The sequence below is a fragment of the Equus przewalskii genome, chromosome 1 (genome assembly GCF_037783145.1).
Source record: "Equus przewalskii isolate Varuska chromosome 1, EquPr2, whole genome shotgun sequence".
Lineage (NCBI taxonomy): Eukaryota > Metazoa > Chordata > Mammalia > Perissodactyla > Equidae > Equus > Equus przewalskii.
The window spans coordinates 61,594,485-61,617,456 of NC_091831.1; the positions used below are offsets into that span (position 1 = coordinate 61,594,485).

At 47.8% G+C, this 22,972-nt stretch overlaps 1 protein-coding gene across 50 annotated transcripts in view; it reads right to left on the reverse strand.

Moving 5' to 3' along the window:
- Positions 1-22,972, reverse strand: part of CAMK2G (calcium/calmodulin dependent protein kinase II gamma) — a 55,357-nt gene that overhangs the window by 4,863 nt on the left and 27,522 nt on the right. For 4 of the 50 annotated variants that reach the window (XR_011538120.1, XM_070612801.1, XM_070612531.1 and 1 more), the window contains exons 11-20: positions 20,232-20,315; positions 19,949-19,991; positions 17,309-17,371; positions 15,306-15,349; positions 8,307-8,339; positions 6,138-6,206; positions 4,893-4,937; positions 3,409-3,457; positions 2,086-2,199; positions 20-95 (exon numbers count right to left, since the gene is read on the reverse strand). Coding sequence is in view for 43 of the 50 variants with exons in the window: in XM_070612801.1 (XP_070468902.1) it covers positions 20-95; positions 2,086-2,199; positions 3,409-3,457; positions 4,893-4,937; positions 6,138-6,206; positions 8,307-8,339; positions 15,306-15,349; positions 17,309-17,371; positions 19,949-19,991; positions 20,232-20,315 (620 nt within the window). In the remaining 7 variants the exon portion in view is untranslated. The remainder of the gene's footprint in view (positions 1-19; positions 96-2,085; positions 2,200-3,408; positions 3,458-4,892; positions 4,938-6,137; positions 6,207-8,306; positions 8,340-15,305; positions 15,350-17,308; positions 17,372-19,948; positions 19,992-20,231; positions 20,316-22,972) is intronic. The other 46 variants (XR_011538167.1, XM_070612587.1, XM_070612604.1 and 43 more) reach the window with 15 other exon arrangements.

Sequence of the window (22,972 nt, forward strand, 5' to 3'; positions counted from 1 at the left end):
GAAATGGGTTTCTACTCACGTGTAGGCCTCAAAGTCCCCATTGTTGATGGCCTCAATCAGTTGTTCTGTGATCTTAATGATCTCCTGTTTTCGCACTGTGGGGAAAAAAAATCCAATGATTTACTGGCATGGGACTGGGGACCTCCCAAGTGACAGAGAGCCCTCCCCAATCCTTTAGAGAATCCCCTGTGATCTCTTTGACAAAGACATCCCTCTTCTCTGTCTTTGAGGCCCTTTGCGGGAAAAGTGAGCCTACCTTTCTCTCCAGCCCCCCTTTGTTGTCTGTAGAGCTAACAACACCTTTCTCCTGAAGCCCAGCCATTAGTTATGCTTCTCTGGCCTTTGCCTCCCTCTCTATCAATAACCAAGATGCAGAAAACACTCTTGCCTTTAACAGCTGAGGAGCCCGGCACATCATGAATAATCTGCCCAGGGTCTGTGTATCCCATCCCCAGCAGATTCAGTCTCTCTAAGAAGCATCTCTTAGAACAAAATGGCTGTTTCCACCACCTACTTACTTCTTTCACCTGAAGGGACTCAGTCAGGTCTCAATTACCACCCCCACCTCCCCCAGCCCCAACAGTCACTGTTGTTGAGAACCTAGCCCTGGGCAACAGCCAGCCTGAGAGCAGAATCTAGCCAGGGATGAGGGCTCTAAAAGGATGAACAGAGCCCTCAGATGGATGCTTAATTATCTTCACCCTGCTCATCTCAACTGCAGGGCTTTTCGGGGATAAAGGATCTTGGAACTATAAACACTCTTTTTAAATGGAGCCTCTCACCAGAGAGATGGCTCCGTTTACCCTGGACAAGCCTTGGAAAAGCTCTAAATTTCATATCAGCTCTCACGCCAGGATGTGTCCCTCAGAAAACCAAGACAAGGCTCAGACTGACAGGCCGGCAGAGTTGGTGCCCTCAGAGCCCCCATCGCCACCCCATCCCAAGCCAAGGGACTGCTGGTGACATCCTGCACTCATGGCCACTCACAGGGAGCACCACTATTAGCAGAGGGCACCAGCAGGGTAAGGGAGGGCTCAGACTGAGATTGGGCTAACCCTGACCAGACCCCCAGGCTGGCCCAGGCCACAAGCCTTTCCTCACAGGAGCAAGGGGTTGCAAGACAAATGCGAGCATTAGAACAGCACAACCAAGGGCACAGCCAAAGGTTCAGCCAGGAAGGGACCCCACAGCCATCGGCACCACCAGCAGGGCAGCTCCAGGCAAATAAGCAGCAGGTTAGGGGAACCAACAAGCTCTTTCCACTTTCTAGAGGCAAGCAGGTATGTGTACACACACACACCCCCACACACACCCCCACACACCACCCCCCAACCCCACCAAACCCATCTGCAGGACCTGACTGGGGCCTTGTGGGTGAAGAGGACTGTGTTTAGAAACTCTAAAAGGATAGATGGTAGGAGTAAAAGAAGCAGGCAAAGGCATCCTTTACACAGACACAACTAAAAATATAAATACAAGCTACCATTAACCCGGCAAGGCATCATATTAAGACATTCTACTATCCCATTTATTTTTCATAACAGTGCTATGAGGTAGGTGCCATTTTATTCCCTCTTTATAGATAAGGAAGCTGAAGCTCTGGGAGGTTAAGATACTTCACACATTCTTGTAGCTAGTGTAGCTGGGATTTAAATTGAGGTCTGTCTCACCCCAAGCTCTTAGTATGATATTATGCTGAGCCTCAGGAAGCACTACATTTCATCCCAACATGGTTTCTTAACTATTGCAATTTCATCATCAACCCCGCTCCCACCACCTTGGACCTAACTTCTGTCTCCGCTTTTCTTCCTGGCTCAGTGCTGAGGCAAGGCCCACTACATAGCCCAGTGGCTTTTTACTCCTTCCCTCCACAGCATGTTCTTCCACCCACTCTTCTTTATGCCTGGTATTAACAGCGCCTCTAGTCAGCTCCCCCACCCAGCAGAAGCTGAGCTTCTGAAGCTTACTAAAATGGATGGCTGGGCTGGGCTGACAGCTCGGGGTGGGGGGTAGGGGAGAGAATCCTTGAGGGGCTCCAGGAAAGCTAGGGAGACGGAAGCCAGAATGTGCCTCCCTCACACTTACTGGCTGAGGAGCAGAGAGAAGGCTGGGGCTGCATGCCTGCAGAGGGGGCTGTTCTGTCCCGGGAGCTCCGTCCTTCAGGCACCGAGCTGCCATTCCCAGTGCGGAGCGGGGCAGCTAGGCAGCCAGGGCAGGGCAGGGCAAGGCAGAGCAGCCAAAACAAACAGAACAAGGCAGGTGAGCGAGCAAGCTGGACAGGACCCGAGCCCATGGCACTGCAGAGCTGGGACAAGGTGACATCTTGGGCTGCTGTGGACACTAGACCACATCCCATGCCGCCGCCTCTGCCAGAGAGGCCTCCCAGCTGAAAGCCCCAGAGAGGTCCACAGACCTGGGCTTGTGGCTTCCAGAGGAGCCTTCAACCAGCCTGTACAAGGACCCTTGCTCTCAGGGAAGATGTTCTAGGAGGCTAGGCTACAAGGTCAAGAGCCTGACAGTGAAGGAGCTGCTTACCCTGCCAGCATTGCCAGAACTGATCTGATCTTAACCCCAGCAGTCCTGGAGGTACTGTTCTTTACTGCCTTATAAGTTTATGCTTTCTATTTTTTTGGTTCCCAAAGGTTTAGTGCCTGCTTATTGCCCCTGATCATGTTCTCTCAGCAATGTCCTGTGACATTCCTCCATCTTTTCTGAGAGCCTGGCCTAAGGTCACTTACTGGAGGCAAAGGGAGCAATTCAAGGAGGCCAAACCAAAGAGCGGGACAGAGATTCCCAGTGGTCTGGCCCGCCATGCCCTCCAACACCCCCTGGCACTCTGGCCAGGCCCAAGCTTAGGCTGGTAGTCCTCACAAGACCACCAGGACATGGTCAAATGTGGTTCTGATTCTGTCATTCATGCCAAGGCTTTGTGATGAGAGTGGCCAACTTATCCCAATATGCCCAGGACTGTCCTGGTTTTAAAACTGAAAGTTTCACATCCTGGGAATCGCCTCAGTCCTAGGGAAACTGGGATCACTGGTCACCTACTAATGACTCACATTTGTGGGCTACTTCTGTGGAGATTCAAGATGTCCCTGTTGTGGGATGTCACATCATTATCAGCAACGGGAACAGTTCTCTGAGCCCTGGCCCCAGATAGGTTCAGAAAAACCTCTAGTTTAGTTATTTCAGACTTGGGGTCAAAGAAGAGAAGTCTCTTGCCCAGCCCAGCAACAGCAGACAGGGGCCTCATACCTTGGCCCATGGAAAGTAGCTTTTATGCCAAGCCCTCTCCAGGGGTATAAGTAGCTACCAATCTCAGTTCTGGGGGCAGATAAGGCAAGTACTCCATTGGAGCCAACTGGGACACTGCTGGGATCCCTACTCCACCCAAGGGCCAACACCTACCTTTGAGGTCCTCATCTTCTGTGGTGGTGTTGCAGCTCTCTGTGGAGCCCTGTAGGCCAAAAAGAATGTGTTTCTATACACTCAGGCCCTTGCAAACCAGAGGAGCCAAGAACAGAAGCAAAGTATATGCTCTTATGAAAGATGCAAGCAGGAACCATAGAAGTTTCTATTTTCACCCTTGTTATTCTGACTCTTACAAAACTCTGGATTCCCAAACCCCCTCCCTAGTCTTCTCCAACTCAGTAAATGTACCATCTATCCAGTTATTTGGGCTAACATCTAGAGTCCTCTTCTAGGTTTGATTCTAGGCTAATTCTTCTCTTTCTCTCTTTCCCTCATATCTCAGTTATCCAATTTAAAATAAAATCTGTCAGTTCTACCTTCAAAATAAATCCTGCGTCTTAACCTCTTCTCTTCAAATGCACAGCTACAACCTGATTCCAACCTACCAACATCTGGTACCTGAACTACTACAACAGTTTCCTGGTCTCCCTGCTTCCACACTTGCCTCCTCCCTAAAGTTCTTGCCTATAACATGGCCAGAGTGGTTTGCCAAAGTGTAAATCAGACTGTATCACTCCCCTGATAAGAACCTCCGATAGTTTCTCATCGCTGCTGGAATAAAAGGCAAACTCCTATAAAGTCCTACATAGTAGGCCCTGCTTGGGTCTCCAACTTCATCTCCCTCTTGCCACTCTCCCCCTTGCTCACTACATTCCTAGCTCTGCTTGATTTCTTCTATTCTGCTTCTTCTCTTAGGTACACATGCCAAGCCCCTGCACTTGCAGTTCCCTCTGTCTAGGGCACTCTGCCTGGCTCTCTCCTTCCCGTTGTTTAGTTTTTAGCTAGGATGTTGCCTCCTGAGGAAGGCCCTTCATTAACCACTTAAAGGCTCTGCTCACTCTTTCTCTGTAATTCATGCCATTTTCTCCATAGTACTTATCAGTACTGGATTTTATCTTATTTATTTGGTTCTTATTTTATTATCTGCCTTCCTCACACTTGTGGAGAGGGACTTTTATCTTGTCACCTCTGTAAAAGGAGGAGACCAGGTCATTGAGGGCATAAAGGGGTGAGGCAATGGAGCAGACTCTAGGCTCTGAGTATACTCCTGCCTGTTTTTCTAGCTAATGTTTGCTCTCACTTAAATTTCACGTCATAGAGGAGGATTTTACTAGTATTATCCCCAATTTACAGATGGGGAAACAGAGGTGCAGAGTAGTAGAGTGACTTGTCCAGTGGCCCAGGGTCAGGATTCAAACCCAGGTCTGTCTGACTACAAAGCCCAAGCTCAGAATCACTGAGGTATAACACCCTTCCTGGGAATGGAGCGACAAGCAGGCACACACTACCCATAGCCTAGACTCTGCAAACACCTTGGCCTCGAGATACAGCCTGTAGACTGTCATCTACAGGACGCTTAAACCCAGCTCACCTGTTGCCTGCTGACCAGAAAGCAGGAGACAGGCTCAGCAGCCACTCACCTTGATCCCATCTGTAGCATTGTGCACCACAGTGGTTTGAGGTTCCTGTGAGAGAAGATGAAAATTACCTTCCTGACCTGGGGACAGATGTACAGCTCTTCCCTGAGGGACCCCACCCCTACTCCAGTACCCTCATAGACCCTGTGATGACCCGAGGCCTGCCTACCAGCCATTTTTACAAGACAAAATATCCTGGCTCAACTGGACCCCAGGCAGCTGGAAAACCCCAGATTTGGGGGACAGCATTGGCTGGTAAGAAGGAGAAGCCTGGCACTTAATGGAAGCAGGTACCAGCAAAGCTGAGAGGACAAGCGCCTCTATCCCCAATTCCTGCTAGTTGTGAGTTTTCTTTCCCCATGGGACAAGTACACTGGAAGAGCTGTCAGCTGAGAGCACAGGCCAGGCCCTGACAACAGTGTTCACCAAGGGGTGTGCGAGAGGCAGGGACAAAGGGGAAGTGGACTAAGGTCTTCCAGAAAGACCCAGGATGCGCCCTCCCCCCCCATAAGCTGAGCCCAGAGAGCTGCCTGCTTCACCCACCTTCTGCTTTCCCCAGAGTTCCTGTCCCTACAGCACCATGTCAGGCAACAAGAAGGTCCGCAGGAAGTAGAAGGAATAGCAGGCACAATTACCCCTCCTTGTCTCTCAGTCATCCCCCTGCTAACTCTCTAGTTAGCCACTGCTAGCAGAGGGAGCTCTGAGAGCATACAGTGCTCCTTGGATGAGCCCAAAGAGAACTCAGAAAGCACTGGCAGCATGGGGCTCTCAAGGAACCCAGAGACCTCAGCACCATCCAGAGGTGGGAGATCCCAGCCCTGTTTCCTGTTCATGGCTTTACAAAGGAGAGTTTGAGGCAGGTTTTATAAGGAGGCCACCAAGAACTGATGTACAAGTCCCAAGAAAGCTCCTACCCTCTCCTTTGATAAGTAACTCACCTTCCCGGCCCCCACAGCAGACCCACTGGAGGCCCAACCTGGGGCTGGGAGGTTTAGCTGAGAGCCCTGATCACTCTTCCCCCCAACAGCGAAAGGAGCAGGAGCAGCAGTTCTGCAATGCAGGACGGAGCATGGCCAAGCGGGACAATGAGGGAGAAGGGCCTATAGGGCAGTACACAAAGTAGCCTGCTCTACAGGGATAAGAAAGGAAAAGGGCCGAGGAGGCCGAGGAGGGAGGGCAAGAAGAGGAAGCAGGAAGGAGCAAGAGGCAGCCAGGGGCAGGGGCGGAGAAGCTGTAGTCAGGAGGTACCATGGCCGTCTGCAAGGGCGCGGGCTCTTGGGCTGGGCTTACGAGACTGTTTTTGTTGTTGCTCTGTGGCTGAGACAAGAAAACAGATGATTTAGTTCCTCTAGAGTTACCAAAGCTGCTCAGATTTGACTCCCAGACCTCCCTTGTCCCCTGGCCTGGCCTGGAGGAGCTAGGCCTGAGGTGGCCTCCATAACACTATGCGGATGGGAATAACAGCTGGAGAGATGATCAGAGAAGGGAGTATTTGTAGGGGCCCAGAGACTTAGCTCTGGAGGCATCTTCAATGTGGGACCAGCCCAAAGACTTGTTTTACAGGATCTCTCCAGAAATCTCTGCTCATGCCAGATGCCATGTCATTGCACAATCATATTTCACCCAAAGAAATTCAGGATCTTCTTCTTACTTTATAGCGGGAAAGGAGGGGGGTTTCTAAGAAAGCAGAACAAAATTCAGAAATTCTGGGTTCCCTATCTGCGGGTAGACTCTTGCTGCCCTTTCAACCTGACACCTGCATTTCCTTCCCCTTAAAATACCAGCTTGAAGCCTGATCTAAAAAGAAGAGGAACAAGAAGAGAAAGAAAATCTGGCCTAGGAATGGTGTCCAGAGAGGAAAGGGGTGGAATTTGGCTTTGGATACAAAATGTATCTACTGACCCCAGGAAGCAGGGCAGAGCTACAAAGAGCATCAGGTGAATCCAGGTGGGGGCTGTGGCTGCAGTCCCAGAACCTGGCCCCCAGGAAAGAGCAGGCCAACACTCCTAACAGCAGCAGACTATTGGGGTATCTCCTTGCCTTTCAAAATGTTACACTGAGTGGCACAGCAAGGGACTGGGGTCGGAGGATGGCCAGGAAGGAAGGAGGCTGATCTCCAGGGCGGGGAGTCCTATCAACGCTCTCTGCCTCTTACAATCCCCTAACCAAGGTACTAAGTCTCACAGGGAGTCCCAGTGGAGCTGGTGACCACCAAAGAGCAGCCTGATGCCTGCAAGTTCTTCAAAAGGCAGAGAGACAAATGTGTAGTTACCATCTCTGTGCAGGACGCAAGTGGGGACACACTGACAAATAGGACGTGCTCCTTTCCTAAGACACACACGGAAAGTTATCCAGACTGTCCTACTTCTTCTTGCCTGGAGGCCTCTTTTATGACCCTTTGGACAAGACCTGAAGCTGTCCACCCCTAGCTTGCTGTCAATAGCTGAGAGGTCCCCAAACCCAGGGCTAGGCATGGAATCTAAAGCCAGGCACCAAATGCTACAAGACTCCACTGAACTCTGCAGGCTGGAGAAGAGGAGTCCCAGGAGTAGTCAGGATATGGGTCTAACCTCACATCAGCTCTGCTCTCTTCCATTCTTCCCAGGAAGTAGCAGAGCTCTCCTAGCTCAGCTGCTGACATTGATCTGTTTGGGGCTCATTGGAGACTGACCTGCCTGCAAAGCCCAGCTGAGACAAAGACCCTGGCAAGGGAAAAGGACTCCAGGGTGTACGTAAAACCTGCCATATCTGCAGAGGGCTGAGATGTCACCCAGGCGGCCCTACCTCTGGCTTTAATGGATGGTTTCATAATAATTCAGGCTGCTGTGTTCCCCTTGATGCCCTGTGTCCCATGAGAAAGAAGATGCATTCTCTGTAGTCTTTCAGCTGTTTCCCCTGAGGGCTGGGTGGGAAGGATGAAACATTGGGCACAGCCTGTTAATAGGCACTTGCACAAGTGAAAAGGCCAGGAGAGTGAGGCTCAGAGCCATGAGCCTACAACCAACTCTTCTGCCCACCACACAGATGCCCACTGGGCTGCCAGTCTGTAGGAAGTGGCTGCTCATGCCCAGTGAGCAGGGCCTCTCCTCCTGAGCGACATGAGTGAGGGTCTCACCCTGTGCTTGCCACTTGGCCCCAAGTCCCTACCAGCTTCACTTCCTGCCCTGGGCTACTGGAGGCAGTCCAAGCTCTGCAGCAGGGGGTGCCATACCACACATTCCAGTGCCCAGATTTTAGGCCACTGGGTGACCATGGGCAATGGCCCCCACCTGGCAGGACAGGCCACACCTGCCCACACATCACAGACATGCAGTGAGGATGAGTGAAGCACACGCACATGGCAGAATGGGTTTGTGTGGCTGGCAGGCGGGCGCAGGCAGCATGGAGTAGGCGGATGGGTGGGCAGGCAAGGCTCACCATTAGGTGCACGCTGGAACTCGACTTCCTTTTCTGGACACACCACAGCAAAAGGGAAAGAGAAGGGGAAAGAGAAGCACAGAAACGCTGCAGGTTAGTGTACCAGCGTGGGCTCTGCCTCAGGAGAAAAGAATGGAAGGAGGAGACCTGGAGTCCAGCACCAGAAGGGTTAAAACAGCACCTAGACTGCCAGGCACACACACCCCTCCAGACCCTGGGAGAGGAAGAACTCCTTTGCTGTCAGGTTCACAAACACAGATTTAGTATGTTCTGAGATGTCTCGGCCTTGATCAGAGAAAGCTTCTTAAGTAGATTAAGTCACAAATCTATGGGGGTAAGTAACTTTTGCTGCCAATTTATAAGTTTGGGCTTATAAGGCTAGCTCACCTCTAAGGTTATTTATTTTCTCTCATTACGAGGTCTGCCTGAAATTCAAGTGAGCAGCTACCAGGTAAATAGCTAAAGCTACTATAAAGCTACTCTAGGTCATCCTCAGCTCTAATAATAACATTTGACTTCTGAACCTAGACTTTTCACTGGCCCCCTAAACTGCTTTTCAGATAAAGATGTGGAGCTTTTGAAAATCGTCTGGCAAACAGTTAAATTTTGGCATCCGTTTCTTTGTTGGTATGGCCATGCTTGTTAAAAAAATTTCAATGTTTTATTGCATTTTGCAATTAATGGGAAGTGGAAAAATAGGAGTGCTGGTGATTAAAAGGGCAGTGATCACAATGACACAAAGATGTAAACCATGTGGAATGCTGAAAGCAGTGCTTCCTTAGCCTCAACCAGATGCTCAAGGACTTTATGTTCAGATGTGAAATAGGAGCAGAAAAATAAAGACCACATGGAACACTGAAAATACATCTCAGAAGACTGTGTCTAAAAGGTAAAAGGTAATCAGGAATTTTATAATTATCTTGCTGGGAGACAGAAGTCCTCTTGTAACACGTCTGTCTGTTGCTTGATTGTTGCATATTCATTTAACAATATCCAACAAATATTTATTGAGGGCTGTTCTAGGCACAGTGAACATGTCAGAGGAATGTTCCTGCCCTCAAGAAGTTGACACTCTACTTTAGAAGACATTTTTTGGAATGTATTACATTCAAAAGGAGACTACAAGTATTTAAAAGAGTGGTCCATTATTTAGAATTAGCTCTAAAGAAAAAGAAAGTAAAAATATAATTAGGCCTCTTTTGCATTAGCCTGTCATATATACCCAAACAGAAGAGGAGCATTTACTTCCAAAATTATCTTTCAAAAAGAGAGAGTTGCCTCACATTCATATATACATGAATTTCCATAATGCCTAGCAAAGTGCCTTCAAGTTAGCATACAATCAACAAACTCTTGCTGAGTTGAACTGGGTTTGCTGATTCTGGTTTCTCCCCAGGCTAAAACAGAGTACAGGTTTCTAACTTGCCCAGAATCCCATCAGTGAGACTCTGTAGGGGCAATGACCAGGCCCAGTCTTGGCTCTTGTGATGTCCAGGAGCTTGTGGTCAGTGCAGGTGGCTTTTACCTGGACCTTGCCTTAGGCAGAACACTCTCAGCTGCCTGCTCCACCAAACGGGGAATAAGTTCCCAGCTTTCTCGTAGCTGGCTCTCTTTCCCCAAACTGTCCTGCACAGAAACCTGAGATAATCCTTTACTACCCAAGGGTTAGTTTCTACTGGGTGAGTGGACTTCTTTCAGTTCCTCTCTCCATCCTTTCAGGGTTTTGCTCTCAGCCATGCACAGCTGGGCTCCTTCTCAATCAGTGCAGCACAGCATTGTTTAAATACCAGATCATTTTTAAAGAACTCTATCTCACTTTTATTTAAAAATTAAATACTTATCTAAAATTTTAAACCAGAAAAGTGTTCAAACCTCCTTCCCATACTTAACAAACAAATATTCAAACAGTACTTAAACAAATAACTATATCCTTTTCTTTCTCTCATTCTTTTATTTTTAAAGATTGGATGGCCATCCTGGCCTGGGATTAGCAGAATGCCCAAATTGTCTTCAACTAGGGCCCTCTTGGGATCTGGAGAGTTTGTGGCCCCTCAAGTCTTATCCTCATAAGTGGCTCACATTCTTCCACAGACACCTTCAAAGAAACCTAACCAGAATGTGAAGTCCCCAAATTCACGAGCAGAATGTAGACTCAGTGCTCAAACCAATGCTAATATTCAAGCATCTTGTGAAAGCTTCTGGACAGTGAGAAAGAAGCCTCCCTATGACTTTAAGCAGCAGGAACTGGGAGGAAGGTGGAGTCTACAAGAAAGATCCAGGATACTGACATCTCAGGATCTTCTCAGCAACTTCACAGGTTATCACTTCCACTTTCAAGAAGGCCCAGAAAAATTGAACCCCACACATTTTGCTTTGTCTTCCCCTTCCACAGCGCTTTCATCCAACCGCCCCATTAATTGTTGTACACATGTTCCTGATTATGAAAGGACTGCAGCCACATTACAAACAATTTGGAAAAGAGAGAAGAGGGAAAAAAAACCCATAATCCTATCACTCTTGCCAGTCTTTTTTTTTTTTCTTTAAAGATTGGCACCTGAGCTAACAACTATTGCCAATCTTCTGTTTTTTTTTTCTGCTTCATCTTCCCAAACCCCCCATACATAGTTGTATATCTTAGTTGCAGGTCCTTCTAGCTGTGGGATGTGGCACGCTGCCTCAACGTGGCCTGACGAGCGGTGCCATGTCCGCACCCAGGATCCGAACCCTGGGCCGCCGCAGCGGAGAGCGTGAACTTAACCACTTGGCCACAGAGCCAGCCCCTGCCAGTCTTTTCTTATACTATTTAAAAATGTGATTATAAGCTATATACAAGTTTATGCCTTACTTTTAAAATAAATAGTATTTTGATTTTTATTCTGATTATCAAAGTAATGCACACTGTAGGTGAAAAATGTAGAAAATACAGAAAAATGTTTAAAATAAAAGTTTCTCAAATTCCCATCGTCCAGTGAAGTTACCATTAACACTTCGCTAGGTTTTCTTCCAGTTCTTTTTCTATCCACATATATACTGAATATAATCATGTTAATATTCATATTTAATCTACACACAGTTTTTTAAAAACAAAATTTAGACAATAGTGTATGTACTGCTTTATATCTCACTTTTGCCACTTACTATAAAACACTTCCATCTTATATAGTTATGAAAATTAATAACTTTGTAATGGTCTATTAAATGGATTTCCCATAAGTATTTAGTCATTATTTTATTCACATTTGAGATTGTCTCCAATCTTTTCCCAGTTATAAATAATGTCATACTGAATGTTTCTGCTTTCAGTTTTTCCATATTTTGAATTATCTCTTTAGGATAAATTCCCAGAAGTAGAATTAAAGGGTAAAAAAGGTAGGGACATTTTTATGGCTTTTGACACACATGCTGTTTCAGAAGGGGCCATTCCGATTTACACTACTATCACGAACTTAAGAGTCAAAAAATGGCAACTTGTATTTCTCTAATACTAGTGAGGCTGAACATCCACATTTGTTAACCAGTTCTACTTCCTTCCTCTTTTTCAGATTGTCAGTTCATCTTCCTTGACCACTTTTCTACTGTGTTTTAGGGGGATTCTTATTTATTAGAGAAAGCTCTTTTGTATAAAAATATTAACTCCTCCTGTTGCACCTACTGTGAATATTTTCCCCAATCTGTCTGTTATCGGTCTTTTCATTTTGGTTGGTCATTCCCTTCTTAAACACTTGCATTTTAGCCTCTGGTCCCACCACTATATTCAGTATTTTGGTATGCATAAAACTCATCTACTGAGCACATATCAAGGTCAGACACTGGGCTAGGCTTCCCACATATGTTCTCATTTAAAGCAATTTATCTAATGATTCTGTTTGCCTAGCCCTCATCCTTCTCAGCATTCCGTAAGGTCCGACATTGTTGCACACCTCTGTTCTTCCTCCACCTCTTTGTTCTTTCTCCATTTCCTTTGCCAATTCCTCTTCTTCTTCCAGCCCCTTAATAACAGATAACCCTGAAATTTTGCTTTTCCCAGACTGTTAAACCTTTATGTGCTTTGGATTCATATGGAGGGAGGGGAGTATTATCAAAATTCAGATTCTGCCTCCCACTCAAGGCTTCCTGAATCTGAATTCCAGGCTAGACCCTGGAATCTGTGTATTTCTAACTAGCTCCTTAGGCTAATCTTACATGGCTGTACCTAACACTCATCCTTGAGGCTAGCACCTAGAAAGTTCTCCAAGAAACCTGCCCTTAATGGCTCCTTTATCCATCCTCTACCACCATCTCAGCTGTCACTGCTTTATTTCCAGTCCTATTTTGCAATCACTCTTGGCTTCAGCTATACAGAAGCGACTGAAGTTCCTAGAATCGTCATGCTGTTTCAAACTTGCGCATCTTCACATGCTCTATTCCCTCTGCCTGAAACATCCTTCCCCTTCCTCTCCCTTCCTTAACCTGGCAGAATCCAACTAGACCTTCAAACTCAGTTGATGGGCCATCCTCTTCAGAAAATTTCCTGTTCTGCTTCAGATGCTCATCTCTCTGCTCCCCCAGCACCTGCCCTGTGCACACCTCCCTTACAGACCTTACTAGACCACACGTGAGCTGGTAGTTTCCCTGTCTCTCTCTCACTGTGAACACCTTGAAGGGTGGATTATGTTGCTGCCTTCCCAGCTCCTGAGACACAGAATTGGGTGAGTGAGTGGACTCAGGTGACTCACTCCAGAGAGTCCTTATTTGCATGTCTAGTGCTGACCTCCTCCCTGGGCTACACTAGGTATTTCCCAGCAACTTTAAAGACCTCTCCACCCACTTGTCTGTCTCCACCCAAGTGGTGACAGATCTCCCTCCATTTGTCTCTCAGTCTCAATGTGGTCGAAACAAAACTTCTCTTCCCACCAAAATGGGCATTCCTTCACAACTACTCCCATTTCTAGCAGAGATATCACCATTTCTTTTAACATTCAAGGAACTTTGACATTATCTTTGATGGATCCTCTTTTAGTCCCCCATATCCAATGTGAACTTCCTTTGACATACATCTAATCAGAACTTATAACCAATTAGATCCCAGCATTCATGGGTATGGCTGGACCAATTACCCGCTGGCAGCACCTATTCCAATTGCTTGATCTCTATGCTCTTCTGGTGGTAAAGTACTTTGAACATTAACCCTTTCTATTTCTAAGTACCTTTTCTTCACCCTACACCCAGATTATAACAAATCCTAACTGATGCCTCTGTGTCTAGTTCCTACCCTCTTCTATTTGCCCTTACACTTTTACCCAAATCTCAAAAACGTCACTCTTACCATAGCCCTCCTGCTCAGTGGTCTATGGCATTTCTACTGGTCTAACACACAAACCTCCAATTCCTCTACTCAAACAGATTAATCTAGCTGTATTTTTTATATCCCACTACCACACACCCCATGTTCCAGTTGGGCAGAGAACATCAAAATGTATAATAGAACCCATAAAAATATTGTTTTGATGTTTTTAAGTTATAGAAGTAACACATTCTCATTTACTTTGTACAAAGTAAAAAACAAAAGGTCATCCTCTTCCCCTGTCCTCACCTCCAATCCCATTCTCTAGAGGTAATCACTGCCTTGGTTCTAATCTTCTTACATCCTTTAAGCTTTCTCCCATAAGCTTTTCCCCAGAAGCTTCTTGGACTGAACTATCCCATGTAGGATCCAGTACCATATACCGTTCAGTGCTTAGCCGATTCCAGGTGTCCATTTTCTTCTTGAATTAACCTTGCAACTTCCTAAGGTTAGACAAAAACTGTATTGCCTCTTATACCTCTTGTGTGTCCCTAGACCTGAGTTCAGCACCGGGCTTCTGATATGTACTTACTAAATATTTTGTGAAGACTGGCTGATTCTAGCTTCTTTCCCAGATAGAAATATGCAAAATCACTCTCCAACTAAACCCGCCAGCTTTTCCAACTTGGCTCCACCCATCTAGCCCATGTCCCTGTAACTGGGGGCTGCCAGTCAACCCCAGCTCCATGTTAGCAGGTGTGTGCGGAGCCCAAGCTCCCCTCCTTGGGGCAGAAGTACACAGAAGCAGGCATGCAGAGAACAGAGAATGAGAAAGGGGTAAGGGGAAGGGAATGGGGCACACGTGTATATCTTAGCTGGGGACATAAGATTCTAGGGAAAGGCCCAATTTAAACTTTCACTGGAATTTCATGGTTTGAAATTCTCTATGGCGTAAACTGGTAGACTTCAAGACAGCATGAACTCCTATCCAACGTCCCAGCCCCAGGCCCCTTTCTGCCCCCAAAGCATCTACACAATACCTTGGGCCCTGTGAGGACCCCCAGCCACCTCTCCTCCACCTTGGCAAAGCAGCCACTCCCACTAGAGCTTCCTGCTGGTCCCTGTGGGCCCTGTTCCCTCCTCTTGCCCTGATGTCCCAAGAAAAGCTCCCTCACCAAATGTGAAGGAGCTTTGATACAACGCATCCCTCGCCTGTTTCTGAGGAGCTTATGCCTTGAGAAAGTTTAAGACACTTCTACTTAGTGGCATCTGAACTGAGTTCTGGAACTGCTTTGGAGAGAAGGAAAAAACCAAAAAGATAGTGGCTTCAGGTTCCAAGCCCTGTACCCTGAGTCAACCAGGCAAACTGATTTCATTTGATAAAAATAAAATTAAAAAAAGATTAACCACAGGACCTGAAAAATCCAGAGAGTCAAGCCCTGGAGACGAAGCTTGTGTCTGGAAGTCAGGTTCAGGACTCAACTCTAGTAAACTATAATTTAGATCCCTTCCCCTGAGTCTTCGTGATCAAGCTAGGGTCAGGAGAAACATGTCTCCCTTCTGCCCTCTCAGGCCAGTGGAACCTGCTGTTCTGAGCACAAAGGTTTCTGGTTTAAAGCAGAAAAGCAAAGATAGGAAGCTTCCCGGGGAAAGGGGGAACAAGGTGTCAAGAGTTCCCTGTAGTGACAGTTGGGAGGGAGAGGCCAGTCTCAGGCTGGAGTAGTGGAGACACCTACCTTCACACCACCGTCTGACTTCTTGTTTAATAGGCTTTTGGCAGCTGTGAAAACAAAGAGGAAAATCAAGTCTCCTGCATTGTACCCTCTCCCCAACCTGAAATCTGGTAGCTGGATCCTCAAGAGACTGCTGTGTCTGACAAGGGGCCAGGAGTCTCCTGAAACCCTTGGAAGAGGCCCTTCCTGACAGCCTCAAAGCAAGAAGGGCATCTCAAGCAGCATGAGACTCTCTGGGTGGCACCCCAGGATCTCCTGGAAAGGGGCTCAGCAGAGACAGTGACACACTATGCTTAGGAGGAGAAACCACATTCAGTATCGGAGCTGCCTGGGCCATTGGGAACTCTGCCTTTGACAGCTTCTACCAGGCCTGGCAACTGTGCCAGGGTGAAAGGTGAGGGCTCCGTCCCTAGATGCCATGGAGTTTCTTGGGACGGCCAAGCTGGAAGGATGCAAGACATCTCCTGAGTGTTCTCAAGAAACAAAAGTGTCACAGTTTACGAAGGAGACCAGACGTGAGGACAGACAGACAGACAGACAGAGACACAGACCAGGACCACCTACAGGAGGGTTTTGCCAGGGGGTTGAAGCCTTGACTGGGCAGGTCCTCACCCAGACCCAGTTACTGGGTCCTATCTGCCACCCTTTCCTCAGTGTCCACTTTGTGGGCCCACTGAGCAGGAAGGACTGGGCAGAATAATGAGGTATTAAACAGATTCTATCCAGGCACAGGGTAATGCTCAAAACTGATGAGCTCTGTGCAGGAAGACTGGTGATGCCTGCTGGCCATAAAGGCCACAGGAAGGGAGCAGACAGTGGATGAGAGTCTGGGAGGTGACTGAATCAGCCCCACTGTCTGATCTACCTAGACTTTGCTGGGTTTGCATCTTGGTTCCACCACTTGCTAGCCGTGGGATCTTGAGTGAGTTTCTTAACCTCTTTGAATCTCAGTTTCTTCCTCTATTGGAGGGGATCCAATGGGATCATGCAGAGTGCTTATTAGCACATAGCAAGTACTTTAAGTACTAACCGTTGTCACTATTGCTGCCGTTCTTTCCTTCAGGTGCCCATTCCTACCCAAGCTGAGTCCCACCTCTCTCCAGTGAGAATAGAGGTCCTTCCATCACAAGAATTCTGACCCCCAAAAATGGCCTTTGGTCCCATCTCCAGTCATGCTGGGGTGATTTGAAACTTACATTTTTAATGTGTTTACTACTGTGGCCTGACCACCTACTGTGTTAAGTGCTTTACATACATCAGAGTTCTCAACTCTGCCTGCCCACTAGAATCACCTGAGGAACTTAAAAAAAAAATGCGTATTCTTATTCCATGGCCTAGAGATTCTGATTTTATTTGTCTGGGGTAGGGTCCTGGTATTAGGATTTTTCACAAGCTGTCCTACACAGGCAGAGTTGAGAGCCTTCAACATACATGATCTTAATCATCGCCGTGTTATTTATCAGCCCCAGTGAAGAGATGAGAAAACTAAGGCTGACGTGACTTGTTCAGGGTGTGGCAGGGTTAAGATCCAAACCCAGGAATGGCTGCCTCCACAGCTTCTGCATTCTATAGCCTTTCAAACTTTCAGGGCTGCAAATGCCGGACTTCACAATTTTGAGGGCCTGGTTTCCTCTGTGGGGTCTCCCACAGTCCTAGCACTGGGCAGCTCCAGGCCATGCCCAGGGCTGTCCCTGGGGGCCACCTCTGGCTGCAGCCCTCACAGGCAGGCCAGGACCATCTGGAGGAAAGCCTTCTGCTGCCCAGCTCCATGTCCCCAGGCTATTGCCTCCTGAGAGTTGGCAAGCGCCCAGCATGCATGGCTGGTTAGGGAGCTCCGTAACACCAATGCGCTCGCAGATGCCAAGTTAGGTGGTCTGTCTGGCATGCCCATCTCAGCCCGCAAGCATGGGACTCGCCTCCCTGGTGAGTGGGCCTGGCATGCTGGCCCTCCTGGTGGGGTGGCAGGGAGCCGAGGCAGGCGGTCGGGGAGGACTCATGCCACGTACCTTGCCCGGCCAGGCCGGCGGCGCTCGCGGCAGGCGAGGCGGGGGCGGAGCTCTGCCTGCCAACTGAGGGGATACAATCTCTCAGTGCACAGAGCTGCCGCAAAGCCACGGGGGCCAGTCAGCAGCGAGCATGCCCCAGCATGAGGCGCGGGAACCCGCTGGCCGCCCACGCACAGCAGGGCCCAGGCGGCGTGGCCAAGCCAGCCGAGCTGGGGGAGCGAAGGCGCTGGTGGCAGGCTGATGAGCAGGTGCAGCCAACCCTGCAGCAGTCTGGGGACCTGAGAGGACCAGGCTCAGACAGGGTGTGCGGAACACCACGGCTCCAGCAGCTGTCCCACGACCACCTCAGGTGAGGGCCTACAGGTAACAGCCTGACTTGGTGAGAGGCGGCATCCTTTCTGAGGTAGCCTAGCCCTAGCTGAAGACTGCAAAAAAACTGAGTTTCACTTTCAGACCCTCCTTAGGGGAACTGAATGAAGACATTATCAGAGAGCCTGAAGCAGGGGTAGCTCTTTCCTCTGGTCACATTCCAAACAGTAGAGAGACTGGCACTTGGGGCCCAGGGAGGGTCCCCAGTCCTTGTGCAGCTAAGTTCACTGATGCTCTGTGTTCGCTCCACATCTGCCAGCTCCTCAAAGACACAGGTCACTTTCCCTCTTCAAGGCAGGTAGCCAGGAGAGGCAGCTTTTCTCGACCTGTATTTCACAGTGTTCTGAGGGTGAAGACGCCGAAGACAAGAGCCCCCAGAAAGAAAACAAAGGCTGCTAAAGCAATACATTCTAGAAGCCCTGATTTCACCATTAGCCAATCTGCTCAAGTCCAGGGCTAAGCTGCACCCATGATTCGGGGTCCAGAAAACAGCCTAGCTTGTTCCTAAAAAAACAAACAGGTGCCCTTTCTTCATTATAATACCTGTAGACACCTCTTTCTGCAGAAGCTTCTGGAGACAGGCTCTGTCCTCACCTGTCCCAGAGTCAGGGCAGAAGAGGACATCCTGGAATGCTTGCAGCATTTTTTTCTTGTCTCCTCTGACCCAGGGCAAAGTCAGCTCAAAGGCCAGACGAGATCTAGACATCAAGGACAGGAGGTTCTTTAGGGATGAGTGAAAGTGCTTTGTCCTAACAGAGACCAATTTCCTAAAACCAGGACAGCGATTTCCAAAAATGGATGGTGAAAGGTTGATGTGGAGGTCTGAGGCTACAGAACAGGGCACATGCTATTGATTTCCCAGTAGCCTGTCTTACAATTTCTTCCACTCAGAGAGAACAGATCACCATTCCAGGATCAGCACAGAAATGCCCTTAAGCATCCTCTAGAAAGGCTCTTAAACCCAGAAAGTAGAAACTGCAAGTAATTAGAGGACAAGAAGCATGATGTGGGACTATAGCTCTATCTCTGTTGGAGGCAGTCAACTGTGCCCTCCTGTGCTCACTTGTGAGAGGGGAACCCAGAGCCACAGCCTTCCCCTTTTGGGCACCCACAACACAAGAAGGAGCCTCAAATCGAGGTCATAGGGGATAAGCCTGAGGTAGGACAGTCCCCCAGCTCACTCTCCAGTACTGACCCTTTGGAGCCCTGTGGCTCTCGCTCAGGCTAGAGCTCACGAAGCCCCAGGTCTTCTTGCCTGCAGCATCCTCAGAGCCAGGGCCCTTACGTCACCTGGAAGCAGTACAGATGAGCCTACTGGGGCTTGAGCTCAAGGGAGCAACCTCTGCCCAGAATGGCTGCCCATCAGAGCCTCCCACACAATCCCCTCTTCATGGCAGTGCAGAAGGAAAGCAAGGGAGGGAGTCTTGTTATGAGAATGAGAAAATGGGTGTCTTGAACCAAAACAGTGGGACTGGGAGTTAGGGGGAGGGAAGACTAGAGGAAAAGGCAAGCTGGGAAAAGACCTTTCTGTCTTCGGTTGAGTCCTGTCTTTAATCTCTTCCTTACGGAAAAGCCACTGTGCTTCCCAATTGCGGGCAAACAATGATGGGGGTGGGGGTGGGGAGGATGGAGTGTCTTGCATCTTAAAAAGAAAATGTCAAATATGATTTACAAATCACAGGTCCCAACTCTCCCAATTCCTCAGAAGAATTTAAGCAAGTTCCTTTCTCTCCGCCCTGCTGGTCTCTATTTCTTCACTTTTACAGCTGGTATCACAGAAAATATTTTAAGCACAGTCACTGTAAAAGGTTTAAATGCTTGGAATAGCTTCTATTAGTCATCTCTACTTGGACACAATGAAGTAAGTAGAGATCATCCCAGTCGGCAAATGAATTGTGGCAACTGAGAAGACTGACTACACTTCATCTCTTTCTTTTCCCCAGCACATCCTCCAATACCCTACCGACTGTCTAAAATCTTAAAGTGCTGAGAGTCTTTAGAGAATTAAATAAGAATCCCCAGGGACAAGGCAAATGAGAGGCTGAGCGGGCTACTCCTTGAGAGGTTCTAGGGAACAGAGTTCATAAATCTGAAGTCAAGTGAAGCCCCCCAAACCTCAGGTTACAGAACTCAGCAGCAGCAGCCCCTCAAAACAGGATCCTCATCATCTTGGTCAAGGTGATGCCCGAGACATCCAGCACTGGGTTGGTAATGCCCCGTTCCGACCCACTCACCTCGGTGGAATTAAAGTGCACAGCTGTGAAAACATACCTGAAAAGTTCCTGGAGACAAGCATGGTCGTGAGGATGGCACCCTGGGGAAAGAAGAGGGTCCTGTGAATTCAACTGGACTCTACAAAAGCATGGCCTGGTCTCAGGCAGAGGGCAGCTGCTGGCTAGAGCCTGAGGACATCAGGTTTCTGGGGCCCTCCAACATGTACAACCTTCATACTTAGCTCCAGCCAGGAGGGGAGCTTCCTTCTGTGATGGGGCAGGGAATGCACTGTCAAAAGGTATGATTTCAGCATGCTGGCAGCCCGGAAGACAAGACTCACCTTCAGTTTTCTCCGGGCGTTGAACTTGCGCAAGCACTCCACTGTCTCTTGACGATGCATCATGGATGCCACTGTGGATCGTTGCTGGAAGCCAAACAGACAGGCCTGTGAGACCCCAGCCAGATCCTCTGCCCCTCACCATAGGCCCAGCACTGATGGCTGTGCTCAGCCATCCTAGAGTTGCTCCAAAGAGAAAATGAAGTCATAGATGTGAAAATGCTTTTAGAATAAAAGCACCACCCAAAACTCAAGGTTATGTAAGAACAATAATGTGAACATGAAAACACCCCTGATAATTGATGCTAAATGAGAGTGTCTGAGAGAGCACTCTACTCTTCCTTGGGAAATGGAAGCTACAGAACGGAAGAGAGTGTCCTGTGTGTTGTGATCCTCTTGCAGTTACTCCTTCTACTACCGTACACTGTGCATCTACTGCATCCAGATTCTGAGCAGTCAGAGAACAGACAGGGCTCCTGCTCTCTACAGACAAGGTTCATTGCTCTCAACACACCCCAACAAGGTCCTGAATGAAGCTGTCATCTGAGAAGCTAAGGGTCTTGACCTTTTGGATGGGAATTTTTCTTCAATGTATAACTTCCTTCCTCCTTAAACAGAGTCCACTGGAAATGATTTATATTGCCTTGATGACTCAGGGTCATGAACACAAGTATCGATCATTATTTCATATCATAATACAGTGATGCTCTCAGGGGCTACTGAGATATATAGGATGCTGGAGGCTGGGGCCCACAAAAATGACCCCCAGAGTGTAATATTTTCCCAATTCTTGAGTGCCTGTTTTAAGTTTCTCACCTCCTCCCTTTGCTGCTGGTGTCTCAGCCAGTCTGCTAGAAAAATAAATCCTACAACATGCAGCCTGGTGCCCACAACCCCACAGGGCCGCCCCACAATCCTCCCCCTCATCCCTGGACCACTCCTTTTCCTGGTTCCCAAAGCAACTCTCCCAACCTTTTCTACCTTCCCCGAGTCTTGTATTTCACCTCCTTCTTCAAAGTGTAAATTTCTCCACAAAAAGAAATCAGAGATAATCAAGCAAAGAACTCCTCCTTTAACATTAGCCTCCACCTCACAAGCTGATTTTCACCCCCCTGCAACCTAAACCCGGGTCTCAAAAGTTTCATCCCTCATATCCAGTGTCGACCCCTTGACCTGGGCTTGGGAGCCCCCCTCTCTTTTGCTATCCAAACCTTTGCTTCCTTAATTACTGAATATTTTTAATCTCTTATTCTGGACTATATGCTTCTCTGCAGTCTATACATCATAATCAAGCCTTTCCCTAAATAAAATCTTCAACAAAAATGAAAAAACCCCTGACTCATCTGTCTTCTTTAAATAGTACCATTTTTTTCTCTTTTCACCCCCATTCCCTCTTCACCTCACCAAAAACAGGCTTCAGTCTCTCTCACAACATTGCCTCTATCATTGAAATAACAAAATATTGGCTTCTAATTGGTCAGAGCCAATGGACTTTTTTCCATCTTTATCATGGACTCTGAAGCATCTGACCACAGAGGCTCCCTTATTGAGACTTCCTGTTTCTTAGGATCTCCTGCTCCTGCTCCTCCTCCTACCATGGAAGTTCTCATTCTCAGTCCCCTTTGCTGGCTCCTCTAACTCTCCCTGTCATTAAATGCTTGTGTTTGGTGGCCATCTCTTCTCTTATGAAGCAATACAAGCCCCCAGTAAGAATTCGATCAGCAGAGAAATGATTTATCTATTTCTACAGCTTAAACATCACCCATACAGAAATAACTGCCACCTGCATTTCCAAGTTTTAACTTCTCTTCTAATCTCTAGAACCACATTTATAACTACTGACTGAATGTCTCCAGCTAGAGGTCCTGACACGACACTCAATATGTACAAAACTAAAATCATCATCTTTTCTCACAAACTGGCTCCTCCTCTGGATTTTCTCTGGGTCAGTAAATGGTACAACCCTCTGCTCAGTTACCAACTCAAAACATGACAGTCCCCATCGATCCCTCTCTCTCCTCACCCCCCAAATCCAACTGGTCAACTGGTCCAGCTGAATCCTTTTGATTCTATCTCCCAAATGTCTCTCAAATTTGTCCGCTCCTTGCCATACTACCCACTCTCCAATCATTATCCTTAGCTTAGATCTCATCTGGTCTTGCTTAGATAATTACAACAGCTTCCTAAGCTCTCTGTCCCCAGGCTCTTTCTTCTTTAATTCCATTTCCTATACAGCTTCCAAAGTGATCTTTCTTAATTGCACATTTCATTCCCTCTTTGAAGCCCTTGAATGCTTCCCTATGCTTTCACAATAAAATTCAAACTTAGGCAGAAACTTATATGTCATGAACTCTTTTTGGCTTCATTCTCTTGCATTCCTGTAATCATACCTTCATCTACAACCAAACTACTTAACATTCCTTAAACTTGCCACAATTTCCCAGGGCCTCTCACTATGGACCATGCTAACCTCTGTTTGTAGGTTATCATCCTGGGGAACTCCTAGCCATCTGCCAAGAACCAGGATAGAGGTCACCTCCCCCATGCAACCTTCAGTAATCGCATTGCCCACCAGGGACAGTGGGAGCTCCTGTGTGCTCATTAGATTTGTTTATGTACTGGTCACATTGCAGAGTGGTTGTCTGTTTGAGTCCTGTCTCCCCAGGTAATTTTTGAAATCTTTTGGGGAAAGGATCATGCCTCATTCATCTTTGTATTTTCAGCATCCGCAGGGTGACCAGCAC